Consider the following 23,633-nt stretch of genomic DNA (forward strand, 5'->3'; position numbering starts at 1 on the left):
CGGCACAGTGCAAGAACACTCAGTTGTGGAGCATCCTCCCAGTTGTGGAGCATCTCCCCACTCCCGGCGCTCTGAGCTCTGCCCGGAGCTGCCCGGCAGCGGCCGCTGTCCGTGGTGATGAAACGGGGCGGGCGGGTCCCACTGCGGCGCTTCCCCAAACTCCTTGCCCTCCGGGGCTTCTTTTCTCTGGAAAGAGTGCTGTTTTGTTTTATTTTGTGGGTTTTTCTTCGGCTGTTGGTTTTCTTATTTATTTATTTTGTTTTTCTGCCTTTTTCTTTTTTTAGTTTTTGTTTTCTTTATTCTGTTTTTTTTCCTCCACATTTTTATCCTTTTTTCTTTGTCTTTTTTCTTCTTCCTCTTCCCATCCATCATTGTCTTCTCTCCCCTCCATTGTTGTCATCTTCAACCCTCCATCATCTTCCTCTCCCATTTATTTTTCCTTTTTTAGTACAAATGGATGGGGATCTGGGGCCCCCAGTACCAGGAAGACAGAGAACTGTTGGAGAGGGTCCAGAGGAGGTTCACAAAGATGATCAGAGGGCTGGAGCACCTCCCCTGTGAAGACAGGCTGAGGGAGCTGGGCTTGTTCAGCCTGGAGAAGAGAAGGCTGCGGGGTGACCTCATTGCAGCCGTCCAGTACCTAAAGGGAGCCTACAAACAGGAGGGGAGTCAACTCTTTGACAGGGTAGATAACAGCAGGACAAGGGGAAATGGTTTTAAGTTGAAGGAGGGAAGATTTAGGTTGGATGTCAGGAGGAAGTTCTTTACAGAGAGAGTGGTGAGGTGCTGGAACAGCTGCCCAGAGAGGCTGTGGATGCCCCGTCCATCCCTGGAGGTGTTGAAGGCCAGGTTGGATGGGGCCCTGGGCAGCCTGGTGTGGTCTTAAATGTGGAGGTTGGTGGTCCTGCCGGCAGAGGGGGCATTGGAGCTTGATGATTCTTGAGGTCTCTTCCAACCCGAGCCATTCTATGATTCAGTCATCTGGTAATAGAGTTGTTAAACCTAAGGGATTGGTACATGTGTTATAACAGGGTGACTTCAGCCGGCAGCTGAGAACCCCCCCGGCTGCTCATTCACTCCCCCTTCTCACTTTCAGTAGGTTGGATGAAGTGGTCTAAGGGACAAAAGTGAGAGAACTTGTGGGCCAATTGTATAGGTGGCTTAATAAGCAAAGAGAAAAAAGGAACCCTGTTGTTGGTGCAGACTCAATCACTGCCCACATCACACCAACTGATGGGTGCCCAGTCGGTCTCCAAGCAGTGGACATTTTCTGGGGAAGCAAAACAAAACTATCCAGAAATTTTCCCAATATTTCATTGCTGAGCATGATGTATGGAATGTCTCTCTTGTCAGTTTGGTTTTGGTATCACAACTGTGTCCCCTCCTAGCCTACTCAGTAAGAGCACAGTGAGAAGCAGGGAGGGCATTGCTGCTGGGTGGGTCAGTAATTCACTTAATCCCAGCTCAAACTGGTACAGGTATACACTGTTAATGCTAAACTGTTTGGTGAGGTTTCTGGCAGTGAAAGGGCAACATCAATATTGTTTTCCATGACTGATGTTTATTCCTAGCTTTTCAACTGGTAGCTTGACCTCCGCTCCTTCCTGTGTGTCCTCTGTGTAGTGACAAAGAGGCAGAGTACTGCTAAGGCAGAGCTTGAGGATTCTGTTTGGAGGACAGCCAGTGGTGGGTAAATCTGGGAAGGAGGAACAAAGGGTTCCTGCACCCCGTCCTACTCAGAGCTGAAAACAGAATGATCCTCAGAAGTGGTTCTGATTAAGTGTTTGGCAGGAGAGACCTTCTGATCCTGCTCCCTGGCTGAATCTGCAAAAAGTGGGTTAAATGCAGTCCTTCTAATCTCTGCGAAATACCTGAGTCCTTCAGCAGGCTGTGATGCAGAGTTATCCATCAAGTCTGGATGAACTGCTCCAGAGATCTCACCGTTCCTCCCCCCCCTTCATCCAGGCAGCAGAATTAACGGGAAAAGCTTGGAAAGGAACAGAAGAGCAGAAGAGTTTTGCTTCTACTGTTGCATGTATTTTTTATGCAGATCATTTTCTCTCTTGGGCAGCAATGGGGAGCTGTGCCAGCTACATTCAAGAGGACCATTGTGAGGCGTGGTTCCTCACTCCATTAGAGTTCTGCACTCTGGAGACATCATGGTCCAGACAGATGCTTCACTGTGGTGGAAGCTCCCACTATAATGAGAGCAAGAGCGTGGGCACAGCTGTAAAGCGAGCTGGGAGATGACTTGAGTTCAGTTTTTATGTATGTCAAGTGGTAGGAGGAGGATCAGTGTTTCATACTGAGCAGCTCCGTGGCCTACTCTGTGTGTGCCAGCTGCTCCCTTTGTAGTGTTCTGGATGCTTTTTACTACAAAGCTCATCCAGATTCTTCTCGTTTCCAGTGACTTTTCTTTTGCCATCCCGTTGAATACATCAGGACAAAGCTTGCCTGCATTCTGCCTTGTTTCTTCTCATTCCCCAGAAGTCTGGCCAGGCAGGCATTTGTGACATGGCTGGGTGGAAATGGACCTCCTGGTTCTCCTCTGTGGGAGAGGGAAGGTTGTAAGGAAGGAGTAACAGCCCCTCATCTCTCACTGAAGAACAAATCAACAAATTGCAGGCAGTTTTCCGTTTGGAGAGGGAGTTTGGCACTGAGGACATCAGCAGGTGTGAGGTGTAGCCAAAACTCATCATACTTCTGGCGTTCTTTCAGGTTGACCTGGCTATAGGAGTGTTATAATTCTCTAGGTGAATATAAGAGATTGATGGTAGTTTAGGGAGCTAGAATTGGGACCCCAGAGAGGCTCTTGGCTTTCTCTGATAAATGGATGTGTTGGGTGCCATCAGCCTCCACTTTGTTTGCTCTCACTAGTAATTCCACACACACACACAAAAAAAAAAACATCTTGGACATGGAGAGAAAGCTTTCTGTTTCCAGACAAAGCTGTCTGCCTGCTGTCTCCGATGTCAGCCAGAGTGAGATCAGTCTGCACGAAGATGTGGCTGCTTCCAGTACTGCAGTGCTCTGAGCATCCTCCAACAAATCCCAGGCTGCTGGTACCCAGAGAGATAAGAGGAGGATTGTTGAAGGTATACAGAACCAGTGATTCTTTCAGCAGTAGGGGCTTATTTTGTGAAGTGAACACATTCTGAATGTTGGTCAGGCACTGGCACAGATGCCCAGGGGGCGGTGGGGTCACCATCCCGGAGGTGTTGCAGACCTACGGAGATGTGGCACTGAAGGATGTGGTCAGTGGGCATGGTGGGACGGGTTGGGCTTGGTGAGCTTAGAGGTCTTTTCCAATGCCTGTACCATGTGAAGAGTGCCAGGGTGCTAAATGTCATAGACTGGACTTGTGGCTGCAGTATTATTGTGTGTGCATGCATTCATTACAGAGATGGTCAGAGGGCTGGAGCATGTCCCCTACGAAGACAGGCTGAAGAAGCTGGGCTTGTTCAGCCTGGAGAAGAGAAGGCTGCAGGGTGACCTCATTGCCACTTTCCAGTACCTAAAGGGAGCCTACAAACAGGAGGGGAGTCAACTCTTGGAAAGGGTAGATAACAGCAGGACAAGGGGAAATGGTTTTAAGTTGAAGGAGGGAAGATTTAGGTTGGATATTAGAAGGAAGCTCTTTACAGAGAGGGTGGTGAGGTGCTGGAACAGCTGCCCAGAGAGGCTGTGGATGCTGCATCCATCCCTGGAGGTGTTGAAGGCCAGGTTGGATGGGGCCCTGGGCAGCCTGGTGTAGTATTAAATGTGGAGGTTGGTGGCCCTGCATGTGGCGGAGGGTTGGAGCTGATGATCCTTCAAGTCCCTTCCAACTCAAGCCATTCTGTGATTCTGTGGTCTGCACCAGTGAGCCCATGTACTTGGGTTAATAGGTCCAAGGGACAGTTCATTAACCAATGTTTCTGGCTCATAAATCCTGGTGTTTCAGAGTGGATTTTTCTTTCCTTAATGAAATAGGGGCAAATGTATCTATGCTTGTGTCATGTCTTTACATCAGAAACTAGCAAGGATCAGAGATTCAAGCCATTATATTGCAAATTTGTATAAAACCAGACCAGAGCATCCCTCATCAGAGGCATCATAGAATCACTTGGTGTTGAAGAGGACCCTTAAAAGCCATCTGATCCAGCTCCCCTGCAGTGAACAGGAACAGCTACAACTCTGTCAGGTGCTCAGAGCCGTGTCCAGCCATGTCTCTAGGAATGGGGCATCCAGCAAGCCATCTCTGGGACAGGCTTGTGACCGTGTCAGCTGCAGATGAGCATTTACACTGAAAACTTGGCCTTAATGGGTTAAATTTTCTACAGTCAGCGTTGAACCCAACTGAAAGTGCTCCTGCAGAAAGCAGGGGTTGGGCTGTTTGCAGAGGCTGACAGCTCTGTACTGTGAGCGTGCCGGACGCGGGCTTTGGGAACGAGGTCTGCAGAACAGGAGAACTCTGGACAAAATGAATAAACTCTTTGTTCTACAAACTAAAAGGGGAAAAAAAAAAAAAAAAAAAAAGATTAGGCAGAAGTGGAGATGTCGGGGGAGTAATTAGTTCTGTTGAGGAGGCTTCTAGTTCTCGTTGCAGCGCTGTGTTTCCAAAATCAGAGGTTTATTTATGTTTTTCAGTGCTTGCAATACAGCTTTGTGGAAGAAACTCAAATAAGTGGAAACTCCGTCCCTGGAGATGTTCAAGGCCAGGTTGGATGGGGCTCTGGGCAGCCTGGTTTAGTAATAGATATGGAGGCTAGCAGCCCTGCTTGCAGCAGGGGTTGGAGTTTGATGATCCTGCAGGTCCTTTCCAACCCAAGCCATTCTGTGATTCTATGATAGGTACTAGAGGGGCTGTGATCAGCCTGAGGGATGCCCGTGTTTCCCTCGTGTTGCATGAGGTTCCAGCTGGGAAAGTGGATTTCTGTTTGGAAAACCATGAATGTGCCTTCCCTCTGCCTCAGAAAGCAGCTCTGACTGCACAGTGTGCTGAAACTGCCTGAGTTTTGCATTGGTCGTGGACTCATAGAATGGTTTGAGTTGAAAGGGACCTAAAAGGCCATCTGGCCCCACTGCCTGCAATGAATGGGGATGCCTGCAGAGACTGAAATGGGCTCCAGTGGCACATTGCCACTGCTGCTGCTATGGGGGTGGATGTGGACAAGGTGCTCCTTCAAACCTCATAGGTAGAATCTCAGCACAAGGTTTGGGTGCTCATTTTCTCATGAGCGCGTTCCAGGTTCTGCACGCAGCCGTGTCTGGGAGCCTTCTAAGTGGATTAGCAATATTAACATTATTGATGTCTCAGCTATTAACTCTGCAGGAACGTCCAGCTTATTTTTTGTGAGCATGTGTGTGGGCTTAGAAGTTTTTACAGAAGATCAGAGGCTGTGAAACTGTTGCAGTCTGCTTTGAAAGAATTTCTCTGGAGGAGTGAGCTCCATTTTTGGCAATAACCCGATTTCATGAATCTTTATCAGAAATATTTCTCTGTGGGCCATGTTCAGCTAATGCCCCAAATCCGAGGGGAGCAAAACTGTTTGATCCTGAATTCAGCCCCATAGCAAAACATCTCCTGTTGTGATGGTGGTGGGAGGAGATGACAGATCTCCCCTCCCTTAGAAGAGCACAGGGAGTTCTCGGGTGCAGCCATGCAGCTCCCAGTGCTGGTGGTGGTCACTGGGGATGATTGGCCTGGTGTGTCCCAGCATTCCTCTGCCTTCTTGTAGCCATCTCTGGCTGTTCAGCACTCCAGGATTCCTCATCCAGAGGTGTTCTAACAGAATTCCCAACTTTGCCTTTCCAGACTCTGCACTCCCCTACCCAAAGCCATTGCTGCAGATGAGGCCCACTCGCTCCAGGTGCTTTGGGCAGTGCTGGTGGAGATTGGCATGCCCTCATCCAGCCACAGCCTTCTCCCTGCTCCATCCTACCTCCTTTTTAGCAAAATGCCTCTTAAGCATAATTGAAAATAAACATATTTCCCAGGCCTGTCCATTGGTCCCTTTCATCTTTCTCCTGTTTTTTTCCACCGCGTGTCAACAGAACACTCCCTTCCTCTCTGGATTTTGGGGGAGAAGGAGGGTTGCTTTAGCTTTATGCCTTGGCCAAAAAGCTTAATGCTGTGTTGGCTTCAACACATCCAAAGGACAGAAGCTTCTTCTATGCAAATTTCCTCTCTGATCTTCCTCTTACCCTCTCTCCTTCTGTCCCACCCTTCCAAATTGCGCTTCCTTGTCCCTGCGAGAGGCTCACTGCTGTTGTTGAAAGGTGCTGGAGTCTGTGTGGCTTATTCTTTCAAAAAGAAAAAGGAGAATTCGTGCTTTTAAAGAAATCAAACTGGAAATACAGAAAAAGACTGTTGTTGTGTTGCACAGGGGCCTAGGATGCTTAAACTTTTATTTAAGCTTATGGTCAAAATGAAATCTCTGCTGAGCTGGTTAACAAAAGGATAAAAGGTGAATGTGATTTCAGAGGGAAGCTCAAATAGGGCAAAAGTAATATTCAGTGCTGGTTTTGTACTCCGAGAAACTTTTAGGATTGTATGTGCAGATCTGTAGACAGGTGTCAATAATCACTGCGACTGTATCCTGAAATCTCAGTGCACCCCTCAGCCTTGCAGACCTTTGAGCTGCACTGATCTCAGTGGGGTGGGTGGACCTGCACCTCGTGCTGACCTCCTGCTCTCTTCCAGGTGCCCGGGGCCCAGGAGCTGGTGGACTTCTCGCCCGTGTACCGCTGCCTGCACATCTACTCCGTGCTGGTGAGTGAGCCCTGCTGCTGGCAGCCTGCTGAAACATGAGGGGATATTTTCTCCCACTGCTGCAGTTGTTGGGTTTGTAGGCCCAGTGCTTATACCTTGGACACAGATTCATCCTGAAAGAGCTCTCCTCTGACCACAGTAACTTCATTATTCAGTGCAAATTGAGAAATTGAGGGGAGAAATGGTTTTAGAGACCTTATTTTTCACACTTTGGAGAAGTTTGCTAGAGTTGGGCTTGCTGCTGTCCAGCCAAACCCCATTGTCACCATGCCATGTCCAGTTTCCCAACACTTGGGCTTTTTCTCCTTTACATGCACTAGAGAACATGGCTGGACTGGAGGTGCTCTGTGCTTGCATTTGGTTACTGGCCAAGCCATTCTGTGATAAGGTGACCTTTGTAGCTTGCACCTTGACTTTTAATTTCCAACATGCCTTTGGCAATATGTGAGCCTTGCAGCATACAAAACTCCCGACCCCCAAACCTGTGTTATTTGCATCTGTTCCTTAATGTTGGTAATGTCTTCTGCTGAGCTCTCCGATGCTCTCTCCTGCAGCTGGGCAATGGGAAGCCAGGCAGCACATGAAAGCACAGCTCTGTTAGCAGCTTTCCTCCCCTTCCTCAGCGGAGCCAGGCTTGAGAGAGCATTGTTTTTTGAGGCAGTTCTGAAAGACAGGCTCTCCAGCAAGACATACAAACGAATTTGCAAAAGGGAAAGAATTGTCATAAAAAACATTTATGTAAAATCTTTTTGTGCCCTCATCTGTTAATAATTATGCAATTTGGCTCCATGGCCATGATTCTGTAGCGGAATGAATAAGTTAACCTACCCAAAATGTGTTACCCTGTTTATCTTGGACAAAGGCTCCTGCTCCGAGCCGGTGCTGGAAGCCCGGTGCAGGGGGTGTGCTAATTGAAGATTACAACCGGGCTGAAATGCTTTGTGCCTTTCAAAGTGTCACTTTATTTGGAGAAACTTCAGTGAAGTCTATGTATAATGAAAACAGCCTTAGGAATCCTATTTGTGTAGCTTACAGGTTGGGTTTTTTTGTTTTTTGGTTAATGCAAGGGTATATGCCTGTGTAATTATGCATAATGCTGTTATGGGAAGGATGAGGAGGGATGAGGAATTCTTGTTGTTGGATGTAGCAGTTTTGTGCATTGGAAAGGTTCATGTTTACGCGGTGTTGCAGGCTTGGGGCTGAGGGTGTCACTGGAATTTTGTTGTTTCTCCATCCTGTTGCTTGGCTTATTGCCTTGGAGGTTGATGAGTTGTGCAGCTCTCCAAAGCATATGAGGGAAAGCCAGGCATTGTGGCCAGTGCTCTGCAGCAGATCGTAGAATCATAGCATGACCTGGGTTGAAAAGGACCACAATGATCACCTAGTTTCAACCTCCTGCTATGTGCAGGGTCCCCACCAGACCAGGCTGCCCAGAGCCACATCCAGCCTGGCCTTGAATGCCTGCAGGGATGGGGCATCCACAACCTCCTTGGGCAACCTGTTCCAGTGCGTCACCACCCTCTGCATTGGGTCATCTCCTCCTGCACTGAGATCCTTTGGTCCTTCTCCTCCTCCCTCTCCTATTTCAGCCAAAAGCCGTAGTAATGAGAGGAGAGAAGAGGACAGAGCTCTGAAGAAGGTGTGCTGGTGAGATAGGAGCAGAGCGAGGTGAGCACCCCTAGGAAAGCCTCCCGAAAGGAAAGTTGTCCTTTTTCTGACCCGTGCTCAAAGCCTGAGCTGGCTTTCTAGGCCCAACTTGAGCTGAACAATGCCAAAGATCCAGCGAGCGTCGAGGGAAACGACCACATCAGTGTCAGACGGAAGGATCATAATGTAATAGTTACCAAAAAATCCTAATATTTGTCATTTACAATAGCGTTATCTAAATGCTTGGCCTGCAGTTAAAAAGGCCCACGTTGAATAAACATTGAGATATTTATTATTTTTAGTGAAATCGACCTTCCAGTCACCTCGGTTTTATGGCTGTGCTGCTTATAAATTCCCAAAGGATTATTTGAAAAATCCTACTCATATCTGCCAGCCTTATCAGCAGGGCAGAAGTTCACATATTGTAAGGCGAGGTCAGCCTTCGGTCATGGTCTTACAGACGGGGCCAGGCACCTGTAAATCCTTCCTTCAGCAACCAAGGCGAAGTACAATATCAAACGGCAGCGAGACTTTTCCAGGAAGCGCTGAACTTTCTCAGGAAGGGCAGAGGAGGGGGAAAGAAAGTGAACAAGGGTCAGGCGGTGGTTAATGGAGAGCTGGGCCTTGGCGCGGCAGGACGGGCCCCGGTGGGATGCTTTATGGGGCCATTCATCGGCGATCCCGTGTCGTGTGGGAAATGGCCCTGGAGACGCTGCCCTGAGGAACACATGGGCGTAGGGGAGGCTTTGAATCCTTGGAGTGATGGAACAAAACATTGCAGGAGTGCGTGTGTCCTTTGTGTTGGCTGGATAAGCCTCCGTTGCTTCGTTCAGCTATGCGTAGTGGTTGCAATTAGCCCTTTGATTTCTTGACTGTGGTGTAAGGCTTTGGGGTTTTGTCCCTAAACAACAACTTCTTACCCAGACTGTGATGTCCTTATGTGACAAACGTACGTTGAATTGCATGAAATAAGGCTTTACAGGTGAGGTTTCAAGTTGGTGTGAGTCACTGACCGTTAAGCAACCTTCTGTATTTCAGTGGGCATCGTGGTAGTATTGAAAAATGTACAACTTCCTTTTATTAGGAAGAGTAAAACAAAACAAAAAACAAGCAAAAACACCTGGAAAAAGCTGTAAGCTGGAACTGTAGGATCATTGAGTATTCTGAGTTAGAAGAGATCCATAAGGGTTATGGGATCATAGAGTGTCCCAGGTTGAAAGAGACCCATAGGGGTCATGGGATCATAGAATGTCCTAAGTTGGAAGAGATCCATAGGGGTCATGGGATCATAGAATGTCCTAAGTTCTTTACTATGAGAACGGTGAGGTGCTGGAACAGGCTGCTCAGAGAGGCTGTGGATGCCCTGTCCATCCCTGAAGGTGTTCAAGGCCAGGTTGGATGGGGCCCTGGGCAGCCTGGTTTAGTATTAAAAGTGGAGGTCGGTGGCCCTGCGTGTGGCAGGGGCATTGGAGCTTGATGATCCTTGAGGTCCCTTCCAACCCAAGCCATTCTATGATTCTATGAATGTCCCAAGTTGGAAGAGACCCATAAGGATCATGGAATCATAGAATGTCCTAAGTTGGAAGAGTCCCATAAGGAGCATCGAGCCCAACACCTGGCTCCACACAGGACCACCCAAAAATCAGACCATGGATATGGTGGTCCTTCAGAAGCCAGGAACACTGTATGAAGAACTAACAGAGGGAGGCAGTAAGGTCAGGGTGCGTACTGTGGGCTGCATGGACAAGGCTGGCTCTGCTTTTAGCTGGGGTTGAGTGCCAAAAACCCCTTTGGTTTCGGTAGAACAGCCATGAGCTATTTGAGGACATTCATCTGAAGGGTGGTGAGGCTGCTGGGCTGTTGGTATCAGGTACATCTTCTCTTTGAGTTAATAGAGAAGTTTGTTGAAAAATGGTGATGTTATTATATAAAGAAGAAACGGGGAGATTTCAGTGAAGTGATTTTGCCATTGACGTTTTTATCTTTTATGTTGTCTTTGACGAAAGTCTATGTAATACTCAGGTTGCTTTGATCGATATCCAAAATAAATTAGGAAAGGTGAGGTTTGGGCCAGATGGTTTATCTGCTGGAGCATCTGAACAGCTGTTGGGAGCCTTGTATTTCAAGGCCAAGACATGGAATTGCTTTGCTTTACATAACATGAAATGAAAAGCAGTTTTTGTTTCATGTTTCCCATAAGCTGTAGCGCGTCAGAAAGCAAAGAGCGAGCGGAGAGCAGAAAGGAATGAAAACAGAAAGGAAGAAAGGTGAGAAAGGGAGGATAATTTGCAGGCAGGGCGCTGCCAAGCAGTTGTCTGTGGGGCAGATGAAAGTGATTTAGGTCAGTGGAGCTCCTGCTTCAGCCCGTGCTGCTGCCTGGTAGCGCTCAGGGTTCGTCTCAGCGAGGTGTTTTTCTCTTGTAAAGGTTTATGCTAATTGGTAACCAATTACTTTGAGGTTCTTCACATGTTGGTGAAGACACTGGTATTGACGCTCCCAGCTCTTTGATCCGAGCTACAAAGGGGTCATTTTAGGGTAAAGAACAAGTGTCCAAAAAAAACCCCACCGACAACAAGAAAGAAAAGGAGCAGATTCTGATGTAAATACGGGTGTAAAAGTGGAGCTGCCTTGCAGCTGATGGAGTATTTGTGGAGAATCCCAGAGCTGGATAATTTAGATAAATAGCAGTTGACAGGTATTTACTATAAATTTGTCATATCTCACCACTGACGTTTTTATCAGCTATATTGCTTCTACCCAGAGCCCCTCTGACCCTGAGCTGCTTTGATGCACGAAATGCATTAGGAGAGGTAAGAAAATGTAGAGCAAATTGAAAAACAAAATGAATCTATTAAAAATACTCAATATAAGAGGCCTGTGAGGTTCCTCTAATAAAATACACGCAGCGTGCTTCAGCTGCATTCACTTGGTTAAGTTCTGGCTTGCCTGTTTTAGGGATAGGGATGATGTTTTGTGTTCTCTTTGCCATGCAGAGCCCTGGGAGGAGAAACCATGGCTCGTGTTTGCTTCTGGCTACGGTGGGTTGCTGTGTTCTGACCCCAGAACCTGCCCATACCTCTGTCCCAGTGCAGCCTCTCATGGGCACCGAAACGTTTGTCCTTTTGCTAAGGGTGCAAAGCAGCTCAAGTTCTTCTTTAAGGGGTGAGAAAGTCCCTTATAGGAAACACAGCTCAAATAATAAGCACTCCCCAACCCTCTCTTTTTTTTTCCCTCTCTGTAACTCTAGAGTTGTTTCTTTTATTTGATACTGAAATACGAACCGTACCACGGAAAGTCTGTGGCTGTACTTCTATTTTGGAGATCAGGGTTGTAAAGTTTTTCCCTCTGTGTCCTTGGGAACTTGAACAGTTTAGACTCCTTTAGTTTTTGAGGGGGGGGGGGGAATGGAAAAAATCTCCTTCTCGAAGTCTCTGGTAACTCCTTGTTCATCTCAGACACTTTGCAGATTGTCCCATCGCTCTGTCCTGGCGTATCTCACTGTCTGCTGACTTGGCTGACCCACTGGTGCCTGGTGGAGTTAGATAGCTATAAACACAGCACTGAGATCATAGGGAAAGGCTGAGGGTGAGACACTTTGTGCACCGCATTGATAAGGACACAGGAAAAGCCATTAGAGTGAACTGGTGTCAGTGACCTGTGATAACCATTCTGTACTACGTGCTAATGGACCCTGGGTAGTGTGTCTGTCTGTAGTGGCAATAGATTTAACTTTTGTAATTGTCATATTGCTCTTTTAACCCTGTGACCTTATTACCCATGAGAAAACCACTTGGCTTCGATCAAAGAAGCAGCAAAGAAATCAGTGTTCATTCTAAGCCGGCTAGATATGATCACAGGCAGCCTTGATTCTTAAAATATTCAGCTTGGAAAACAGACATGTTAGGAGGAGGGGAAAAAAAACCCCATACGTTTACTACAATAGCCCGGATGCAGACTGCTTGTCACCTGAGGTTACAGCAGCCCTGCTTTCCCAGGGCTTTGCAGAGCTCTGCCTTCATTTGCTGAAAATGTCCCAGTAGTTTACATCGAGTACTGAGTTCATTTTCAATCCCTTTGCAGTCGTAGTGGCTAAAGAAAGAAAGAAATAAGCTGACTCTGTTAGTCCTGGCCATGGGGATTGCATTGCATCTGCCCAGTGTTTTGTGGGGTTGTGGAGGATGGATTCCTATATGGGATAGGGGGGTAATCAGGAGGTCCCATCCACGCTCTGATCACAGTGAGGTTGGAGCAGATTGCTCAGCTCCACCTGCCTATTCTTGGTGCTCACCCCCAGAGCTGCTCCCCAGCCCCATTGGTGCCTGGTGAGGGCTTCTTCCTCCCAGGCGTGGACCTTGGCATTTATCAGGTTCCCATCTCACATGGAGACCTCTTCAGATAGTGGCCCTGCTCCTCACTGTGCTGACTTCCCCCTCCCCAGTTTGGTGTTGATTGCAGAGTCGATGGGAATGTTCTCTGTTACCTCCTCTGAATCACTGATGGAGAAGTTAAGCAACTTGGAGTTTAGAACCAGGTGATTGAATCCAACGCATTCTACACTCCTAAGGCAGGATGGACCCTTCTGGGGTTCTCCACTTGTTACCAGCTCCCATTTAGGGTACAAACTCCATCCATGGCCCTCAGAACCTGACCACCAATCCAGTAGCCCATCCAGCTTATCGCTCACCATATTGGGCCATCCTAACTGAGATACAGGAATAACATGGAACGGCACGTCAAAAGCCTTTATGAATTCAAAGCAAATGGCACCCATTTGGATTGTGCAAGAATGGGAAGGCTTTTGCTGAAGGTTTCCTCCATTTCCTGGTGTTGGGGCTTAGAAGGGTCCCAGGAGTGTTGGGAACACACCTCAGCTACCCTGTGGTGGTGGTGTCCAGAAAGTGGTGGTATCTCAAAAATAACAAGTGGTAATGACAGAAGTGCACTCATTTGCCAAGAATGTTCCTGGAGAGCGTTGAGTTTTCCAAGGTAAAGCTCAGTGGAACAGAGAGGGACAACTCTGAGAAGCGTTTATGTTAAAACTCTTCTCATCCTCCAGTCTCATAATAGACTCACAGTTATTAAGACTGTAGGAGACTCCTGGCTTGAGGTTACATCAAGGATCTCCAAGCTACGTGCTGTTGAGTTTTGAGGATCTCCAGAGTTGGAGGCTCCCTAACCTCTCTGGGTCCCAGTTTTGGTGTTTAACCACCTTTGTATTTTTTCCCCACTGTTACTCATTTGAATTTCCCTCTTCGTATTTTGTGTGTCCGTGTCCAAGAGGAGTCTGGCTGCATCTATGCTATCATCCTGCATTAGATGCTTCCTCACCTTTCCAAATGCAACCAACCCGGCTCTCTCCACCTTTCCTCCTATGTCTTAGTATTGCTCCTGAAGAAAAAGAAGCAAAACCAAACCAACAGTATTTTGTGTCCTAATGCCAAAAAGTGGAGGGGGAGCGGAGTCCCAGCTATGAGTCCTGCTCATGGGCCACCCTTGTTGACATTGCCAATATACTCCATATGTGCAGACCACTGGAAAGCAAAAGAGATAAGGTGTGCATGGAAGCAATGCTGGGAGAATATACTGTCCCCTTTCTTACCTTGTGCTGCAGAGCATATTGGAGAATTATTATAGAATCTTATAGAAAAAGAGACATGGGCAAAGGTCCTCCCCATGAGCTGTTCATGTTAGCGGAGCTGTATGTTTTGTACATAAATGAACCTGAGGGAATTATTATGTGCTGACCAGAAACTTCATATTGTATTATTTTTTTTTCTAAGAAGGGAGTGTTTGTTGGGGTGGAGGCCATAAAATAATAAGCCACCATGCTTTATGCATCTCGCTCAGTGCACAGCTGCGGGTTGCTGTTTTCCTGCTCTGTACGTTGTTTCTCATCTTAAAGGCCTATATGCAGCAGATCTGGGAAATGATTGCCATCCTGTTTTCAATAAAAACCCTTTTTTATGAAGGGTCTTGAGTTGGCTGGACATTAATTCTCAATCTGTTTACAAATATTTGTGCAGGAAAGGGTGAGCAATGTTCAGGACAGGCTTGTGACGCATATACCCACTATTTCAGTCCTTTGTTCAGGAAAATGTGGAAACAAGGCAGAGCCCTCACAATGAACAAATGCTGCCTTCGCATTCCAGGAGCACGGTGGCTTCAGCTGGGAGGGGGGAAGAAGAGAAGCACACAGAACCCAAAAGTTGCTTCAGCTCCTTCCGGTACCTAAAGGGAGCCTATAAACAGGAGGGGAGCCAACTCTTTGACAGGGTAGATAACAGCAGGACAAGGGGAAACGGTTTGAAGTTGAAGGAGGGAAGATTTAGGTTGGATGTCAGGGGGAAGTTCTTTACTCAGAGAGTGGTGAGGTGCTGGAACAGTTGCCCAGAGAGGCTGTGGATGCCCCATCCATCCCTGGAGGTGTTCAAGGCCAGGTTGGATGGGGCCCTGGGCAGCCTGATCTAGTATTAAATGTGGAGGTTGGTGGTCCTGCATGTGGCAGGGGGGTTGGAGCTGATGATCCTTGAGGTCTCTTCCAACCCCAACCATTCTATGATTCTGTGATCAACTCCAAGACCAGAAAGCAGCTTTCATAACGTCTTGGAATGGTTTGAGTTGGAAGGGACCTTCAGAGGTCATCTAGTCTGACTCCTTTGCAATGAACAGAGAAACCTACAGCTAGAGGGACTTAATTTAGTGAGGCACTGGCAAAGGTTGCCAAGAGAGGCAGTGGATGCCCCATTATACACCCAAGGTCAAGCAGGATGGGGCTCTGAACACCTGATGGAGCTGTGCATGTCCCTCTTCCTTGCAGGGAGTGGGACCAGATGGCCTTTGAAGGTCCCTTCCAACTCAAACCCTTCCATGATTCCATAAATCTGCTGCTCACTGACACTGAGCAACTCACCAGAGCTGTTATGAGAGCAGGGTTTTGTCTTTTGCCGTTAAATCTTGTTTTCTGCCTTACTCCCTTCAGCTTGTCTAAAGCCTCTAGCCTCAGCCATGGCTGTCGGGTGGTGTTGAAATGCTTTGGAGCCCTTCAGGATGAAAACTATTAGGAACAATGCAGTCTGAAAAGTTGGGCCTGTTCCTTTTAATAATTTGCTTTTAATGTTAACCAAAGGATATGCAGAGAACTAAATACCAAACTTTTTATTGCTGTAATAACTTAGGTATGCCACAGAGCATGTTTCCTACAGCTGCTGTTGGGTAGGAAGCTTCCTACCATTTTAGTGTGTAGAGCTTACAGCTCAGTGGATGCACACTGACTTGTACATGTGCCCATGTGTGTATGGGTTGTTGCCCTGTAGGATAATTACTGTTGTGTTCACTTCACAGCATCATAGGATGAGATTGGAGAGGGCCTCTGGTGATCACCTTATTCAGCTGCACTGGGGTTGCTCAGGGCTGTGTCCAGTTGGGCTTCAAATATACCCAAGGATGGAGATCCAGAGCCTCTCTGGGCAACTTGTTTGGTCGCCTTAGAGAGGTTGTAGAGTCTACTTCAGAGCCCATCTGGATGTGATGCTGGCCAGCGTGCTCTAGGTGACCCTACTGGAGGCAGAGGGTTGGTCTAGATGTCTAGATGACCCCAAGCAGTTCCTTCCAACCTCAACTATTCTGTGATTCAGTGTAATAATGTGTTTTGTTTTTTTTTTTCCTAAGTTCAGTGGAAATTCCTTCTTTTTGGTTTGTGCTTATTGCCTCTTGTCCTGTTCAGATTGGTCATTCCCCACCTCCCCTTGGGTATTTGTGCATATATGTAAGGTCCATCTGAGCCTTCTCACCTGCAGGCTGAGAGCCTCTCACTGTTAGTCAGGTTCCCCCATCCCTCAGTGTCTCAATGGCCCTTCTCTGGGCTCTCCCCAGCAGCTCCACACCTCATGTCCTGTGGAGCCCAGGCCTGGATCTGGCACTCCAGATACATCAGAGCAGGAGGGCCTGGATCTGCTGGCAGCTCTTTGCCTATCCCAGGAGGCAGCTGGCATCTTTTGCACAAGGTCATGTTGCACAGGGTTACTCAACAGGTCTGGTTGGTGGCTGGAGAGGAGGAAGGAGAACTGCTGTTCTGCTTGAGTGAGCCAAGTGCTGGTGTTTGCATGTCAGTCTGTATTAGTGTAACACAGCAATTTCACTGTCTGGTCATGTTGGCTCCTTGATTGAACCATTTTCTTCAAACCTGTGATTATTGCACGTGTTGGTTGGGATGGACAGAGCTGAGACCCGATCAGAGCAGCGGTCATGCTTGTTTGATGCAGGTTGGAATGGCCCATATAGCATCCCATGTGCCCATTTGAATTGCTTAGTGCACATCATTGCCTTAAAAAGTAGAAAACCATAGGTCATTGGGATGGAAAACCTGCAAGCAGATGCTTGGACACAGCGTCCTTCCATCATGGAGATGTATGGAATGCTGAATCTGCTCCCCACAGTGGCACATGAAGCAGGAGGTCTATTTATTGGGCTTTCTCTTGTTTGTATTTCTGCCCTCCCTGACCATTCCCCAAAGTTCTGGGCTGAAAGAACAAAAAACAAAGATGCAGGTTTAATTTTCCAACCCAAACATGTTGTAGAAGAGCCTTAGGAATGAGCAGCATTCTTTCCCTTGAGTACAACGTGCAAAACGGGGGCTTTTCTGCTCTTCTAAGTGCATGCTTGAGTTCAGGGAGGGCAAAACCCAGGGAGCTTTGAGCTCAGATCATCCAGCAGCACAGCACTGTCTCCTAATGGAAATATCCACATTTAGGGACTTATTTCTCCCTGTGAGTCTCTGTAATCAGCACAGAATCCTGTCTGTAGGTGTGATTAGCTCTCTGGTAGGAGACACAGAGCTTAAAGCACCAACTGGTAGAAAGGCAGTGAGAAACAGCTGAGGTTTGCAGACGACATTCTCCTCATTACATTTTGCCTCTTCTTCCTCCACCTTCCTCTTCCCTTGGCTCCTTGCTCTCCCTCTGGACCCGCTTTCTTAAGGACTCGTTCTGCGCTGTTCTTCACACGAGTTTCTCTTGTTTTCTCTTTTTAATTGATGGGAGCACTTGACAAGAGCTGATTAGTTGTGGGGATGCATCCTTCCTTGCAAAGCTTGTGACCCATTTCCTTCCTTCCTCGGGACCGGGGTGAGCTTTCTTCTGTGGGCAGATATTTGCCTCCCAAAGGCGTTGTGCTCGGTGGCCTTGCATGGAAGACTCTATGGGCATGTCCTGAATAGCTTTGTTTGTTTTCCTGGCAGCTCATTCATTATGAAGTTTTAATGAATTTTAAATACATTCTGAAAGAAGAGCTTGTGGTTAGAAGTTCTCTATGCGCTGGAAGCATAGGGCTGTGCTTTCCTTTGCAGGGAGGGCGAATGGAAAGCAAGCATATGGAGAAGGCACATCCCCCTGCATTAACCTTACAGGTCACCTGGAACCAAGAGGGGATCGCCAAAAATGCAACCTGAAAATATTAAGCCACTGCCATTTATAATGAGGCAATATCTGCCTACATCATCGCTTTGTAACTTTTGAAACTATGACTTAAAAAGGAGGGGGGGGGAGGAAAGGGAGCTGCAACGGAGAATGAAAAACACAGGCTACTTGTTCAGTCCGTTCAGTTTAGGTCAAATGTAGTTATGAAAAACAGATGATTGCTGGTGATGGAGCTGCACTTTGACAAATATCCCATTGTTTGAGCGTGCAGTGATTTCTTTCGAGCATTACCCGGCGTGGGGCTCAACCATCGCCTTCCCCTACCTCAGAGCTGTTGGTGCAGCGAGGCAGAGTTGTTTGTTGGCTTTCTGGGAGGAGGGATGGCATGAAAGAGACGCTGGGTGCAAAAAGGGGTACAGTTCCCACCGTAGCTATTGAACTATGAGCTCACTTGGGATGCTCACAATTCTTTCCGTGTCCCTTTCGTGTCCTGTTCTGCAGCATTAAAGATTTATTTGATGGGTGGATGCTAATATTTGTCTGGGAGAAGCTCCTTTATGTTGGTGTGTCTTAGCCATATGCAGCTTTATTGCATATTCTTCTGTGGTCTGCCCTGCAAAATATTCAGCTTTTATTCAGGTTTCACGGGCAGGGCTAGTGGAATCATAGAACCATAGGATGCCTTGGGCTGGAAGGGATCCACATGGGTGGATAGTGATAGGACAACGGGGAATGGTTTTAAACTGAGACAGAGGAGGTTTAGGTTGGATATTAGGAGGAAGTGGTGACGCACTGGAACAGGTTGCCCAAGGAGGTTGTGGGTGCTCCATCCCTGGAGGCATTCAAGGCCAGGCTGGATGTGGCTCTGGGCAGCGTGGTCTGGTCGTTGGCAACCCTGCACATAGCAGGGGGTTGGAACTGGATGATCATTGTGGTCCTTTTCAACCCAGGCCATTCTATAATCATCTCGTTCCATGCCCCAAGGGCAAGGCTGCCCCCCACCAGTTCAGGCTTCCAGAGCCCCATCCAAGCTGGCTCTTGGGACATGAGGCACTAATTCTGGATAACTAAGTCGAGCCACTCTTGGCAAGTTGCAGCATCCAAAGACATTGTCTTCCAAACAGATGGAAGCACATCGGTGGTTTATGACCCAGTATGGAGCAGTTGTATCCGTAGGGATGCTGGGGAAAGCAGGTGGATCGATATACGTAATGGGAGGTGCATGCAGATGACTGGAAAGTCTGAAAGCAGCAATGAAGCTGATAGAGAAAAGCCATTTAGTGCTAAGAGAAGGTCTCTTTCTATCTGTCCCTGGAGCAGTTTCAGGAAGTATTCCACTAGAGGCTGGGAAGACCAAAGGTCTGTGTTTTTGTATGGCGCTGCCCATTGGCATCACTCTCAGAAATGTACACTGTTAGGTGATGTATTTTGTCATCTGAAAACACAACCAAAGCTATTAAAAACAGAGAGAGATGGGTTTTGTTTGACTCCTTATCGCTGTCACTGGTCTTCTGGGTCCGACCATGCGTTGGATCTCCTGTTGTGCTGCTACCCCTTCGGAGATAAACTCCTGACTATTAATCCCAGCAGAAGATTACACTTCCCATCGAGTCTCCATTCGTGCACGTTGCTTTGCGCTCCTTTGGAGCAGCATTAACTCCAAGGAGCTGTGAAAGCTCGAGCTGTCATCTCAGAGAAGTTTAATGTCCTTCTCGCCTTTTACAGCTCAGCGTTGCTCCGCGCTTCACTTCATTTGTCAGGCACAGCAGCTCCAAATTTGGAGGCCTTCTTTCTTTTTTTTTTTTCCTAGCTCTTAAAATGTGAAGTCTTTAAGATCAGCAAAGGGCCCCGAGGGGGATATTTTAAAGCATTGGAGTCTTTCTGCACGTTCCTTCTGGATGAACATATCTATTTTTAATATCAAGAATTGATTTGATAAATACAGTTTCGAGAGCGTGGCCATGTGTTTGGTGTTTATACGTGTGGATCAGCTCTCTTTATTAGGATGATGTGATGTTAAACGGCGTGTTAGACTGGGGCAGCATCTTCTGCTTGCTGTAGCTTAAGGGAGAGCTGTGGTGCTCAGTCCTGGCTCAGCGGGATAACAAAACAAATGGTACGTGAGCAGCACAAACAGAGAGCCTTGCATTGCCAAGCTCTTGTTAAATGAACCCGGCAGCTCCAAACCGATGACTGAGCAGTTGCAAATATGCTTTATTTTTCTACCGTTATTAAATGGAAAAGAAAACACATTTCTGGTTGACATTTCAGCCTATTAAAATGAGATGGAAGTGGAATTTGCATCTTGGAATACCTCGAAGATTTACCGGCGCTGCTCATCTGTCACATTAGGAGTGTGCATACACATGCAGGATGTCCTCTCTCCTGGAAGGTCATCCTTTGCTTTGCAGAGGTTAAAAACCTCACGAGGGAATAAACTTCTAAGAGGGGATGCTGTCCGTTCTCCCCTTGCAGTTACCTGAAACCCAGGATGCAGTGGGAGATGTGGTGTGAGCTCTCAACACGAGGCCAGGCTGCGCCTTGTGATTCCGCTGTAAGAATCGTCTGAATGGCAGCAACCATCTGTTATGGGTGTAGGGATTAATGTGCTCTCTTTCTTCAGTGTACTGTAGAGTCTGAGCATGTGGCCTCAATCCTGCACCCCATCCTTCCTCCTGGACTTCGGGTTAGCAGTAGGGTTTTGGTGGTGGCTGGACCTGGGCTTGCGTTTGGGAAGGGATGAGGTTTTTGCACTCTGTGGAGCAACAGAGCAAATGCTGTGTTACCTGTAGGAATGGGCTCTGTTGGTGGGAGAGAAAGATCCACCAAGCTCTGGATGTGCTGGTGGGAATCATGGAATCAGTAAGGTTGGGAAAAACCTCTAAGATCCCCAAGCCCAACCCATCCCACCATGCCCAATGACCACGTCCCTCAGTGCCACATCTCCATGGTTCTGGAGCTTCAACATGGATGATGACCCCACCACTCACTGGGCAGCTGTGCCAGTGCCTGACCTCTCTTTTGGGGAAGAAGCTTCTCTTAATATCCAAGGAGTGGTTTCCACTTTGGGGTGTGGGCAGCTCCTGGGCACTGCTTTGGAACTGCAGATAAGACCTCAGAGCTCCAGTGGTGCCAAAGGTTTGGGTGACGTTAAGATTTCGGAGTGTTTCTTTTGTATTTGGAGGAGGTGAAAATACTTTGAGCTGCTTCATAGAACTGAGGCTTCTGCTCTTTTAAACTTGATTTCTTTCCTGGTTATACCAGTGTATGAAAAATATGAATGAAGTGAAAGAAAAGAAATGGCTGTTTACGAGGGTGGATAGTGATAGGACAAGGGGGAATGGTTTTAAACTGAGACAGGGGAGGTTTAGGTTGGATACTGGGAGGAAGTTTTTCACCCAGAGGATGGTGACACACTGAACAGGTTGCCCAAGGAGGTTGTGGATGCCCCATCCCTGGAGGCATTCAAGGCCAGGCTGGATGTGGCTCTGGGCAGCCTGGTGTGGTGGTTGGTGACCCTGCACATAGCAGGGGGTTGAAACCAGATGATCATTGTGGTCCTTTTCAACCCAGGCCATTCTATGATGATTCTGTGAAATTCTTTCCTGGATTTGAGCAGTTGAAGTGCACTCTGTCCTCATTTTCTTGCCTTCTTTTTCTGCAGTTAGAAGGATTAGCAATGCCTATTTATTTATTTTTGATGAAAGCTTAGATAGCTCACAGGCTGCTCAGGAAGGCTGTGGATGCTCCCTCCCTGGAGGTATTCAAGATGAGGTTGGATGGAACCCTGGACAACCTGGGCTAGTGCTGGATCTGGAGGTTGGTGGCCCTGCCTGTGGCAGGGGGGTTGGAACTTGATGATCTTCGAGATCCCTTCCAACCCAAGCCATTCTATGATACCTATGCTGTTCTCTCTGTTCTAGCTTCTGAGGCTGGAGGCCAAATATTTGGGACCCAGGTTAGGATCCTGAGAGCTGAGTGAGCAGCAGGAGCAGCTGTGATTCTGGGGAAGCAGAGATAGGAGCTACCTGCCCCTTGCACCATGCTGGAGGTGCAGCTGCATGCTGGCAGCTTTAGTCTCCCCATGCATTCATGTTGTTTTCCTTTCAGATTTCAAAGCAAGTCTTTAATTCCCTGATTTTTCATGTTGTCAGCAGCAAGTTTTCTGCAGCTACAGTGATGGATATTAGGAAAAAGTTATTCTTTGAAAGAATAGTTGGGCATTGGCACAGCTGCCCAGGGAGTGGTGGGGTCACCATCCCTGGAGGTGCTCCAGAGCCGTGGGGATGTGGCAATGAGGGACGTGGTTGTGGGCATGGTGGGATGGGTTGGGGTTGGACTTGGGGATCTTAGAGCTCTTCTCCAGCCTTCGTGTTTCTGTGATGATTTTCCATTCCAACAAAGCGGAACCTCTGCTCATGGCTGAAGCTGAGAGTTCTATGGCACTTCGGATTTCTGCTACTGGCCCCCAGGCTCCTCCTGCTGCTTTTGTGTTGGAGCAGGGTGAAGTTTTGCTCCTTGGGATCATGGGATGGGGGGGGACGGACGGACGGACGACTGGGATCTGCTTCTCTTCCCCCTCTGTTTCTTAGTTCCGTGATCTTTAACTGAGAAGACAATGTCTTGCTCCACTCCACATTACTCAAGCCATACGACCTCACGCTTCTCACCGCATCAACTTTTCTTCCTATTAGGAAAAGGGAAGCAACTGTGGGAGCTCAAATTGGCTCCGGGTGCTGCGGGGAGCCAGGAGGAGCCCATCTGCACGTCTCCCTTCCCTTGGGCTCATCCAAGCATGTCGCATCCCTACCAGCTCCCTGGGGCCAGGAGCTCCTCAGGGCTCACCCTTCAGCCAGCACAGCCGGCTGCTTGCGCTCCCAGGTCAGAGGTTGTGAAAAGCAGCAGTCAATTAAAGCTTTATGAGATGTAGCTAGCAACGCTCCGCAAGCAGCCCGCCAAGTGAAGGCCGCTAATAAAGGCCCTTTGTTAAGGTATTTAATAAATTAACACTGGGCTGCAGCAGGGAAGGGCGGGAGGCGATTACACAAGCCAGGCTCGTTAATCAAACTGTTTGCCCTCTGCAGATGCACGGGTTGGGCTCCCTAATCTTTAGGCACCAGATTTTTTGGGAGCTGTGGCCGCTGTCGGCTCCAGGACGGGAAGTGCCTCACCGGGTCACGCCTGGGCCAGGCCCGGAGTGGGGACACGCCAGGACAAATGGGCTTTTCTGATGCAAGTAAACAAGTTCTGTATTTCAAGGGTTGCTTGAACGCTCCACTAATGATAAAGCTTACTTAGAGAGTCATAGGGGTTGGAGGCACCTCTGAAGATCACCCAGTCCAACTTCTGCCTAAAGGAGTTCCTTGCAGCAGGTTGCACAGGAGAGCATCCAGGTGGGTTTGAGTATCTCTGGAGGAGACTCTCCCACCTCTCTGGGCAGCTGTTCCAGGGCTCTGTCAGCCTCCAAGTCAAGAAAACATTTCTTCCCCATGTTCTCGTATTCAGATGAAACTCCCTGAGCTCCAGTTTGTGCCTAGTGCCCCTTGTCCTGGCGTTGGGCACCACCAAATGGAGCCCAGCCTCATCTTCTGCCTCCCACCCTTCAGACATTGATCAGCACTGCTCAGATCCCTCTCAGCCTTCTCTCCTCCAGGTGCACAACCCTGGGGCTCTCATCCTGTCCCCATCAGGAGGTGCTCCAGTCCCCCACCAGCTCTGCACCCTCTGTGGGGCTCTCCCAGCAGTTCCCAGTCTGCCTGGAACTGGACAGCCTAGCACTGGGTGCAGTGTCCAGATCTGCCCTTCACAGGACAGAGCAG

At 48.1% G+C, this 23,633-nt stretch overlaps 1 protein-coding gene across 11 annotated transcripts in view; it reads left to right on the top strand.

Annotated features, from left to right (window-relative positions):
- Positions 1 to 23,633, top strand: part of EXOC6B (exocyst complex component 6B) — a 243,507-nt gene that overhangs the window by 101,432 nt on the left and 118,442 nt on the right. For all 11 annotated transcript variants that reach the window (XM_004936290.5, XM_015286064.4, XM_025149797.3 and 8 more), the window contains one exon: positions 6,686 to 6,754. In XM_004936290.5, the coding sequence (XP_004936347.2) occupies positions 6,686 to 6,754 (69 nt within the window). The remainder of the gene's footprint in view (positions 1 to 6,685; positions 6,755 to 23,633) is intronic.

Source organism: Gallus gallus, chromosome 4 (genome assembly GCF_016699485.2).
Source record: "Gallus gallus isolate bGalGal1 chromosome 4, bGalGal1.mat.broiler.GRCg7b, whole genome shotgun sequence".
NCBI classification, from domain to species: Eukaryota; Metazoa; Chordata; class Aves; order Galliformes; family Phasianidae; genus Gallus; species Gallus gallus.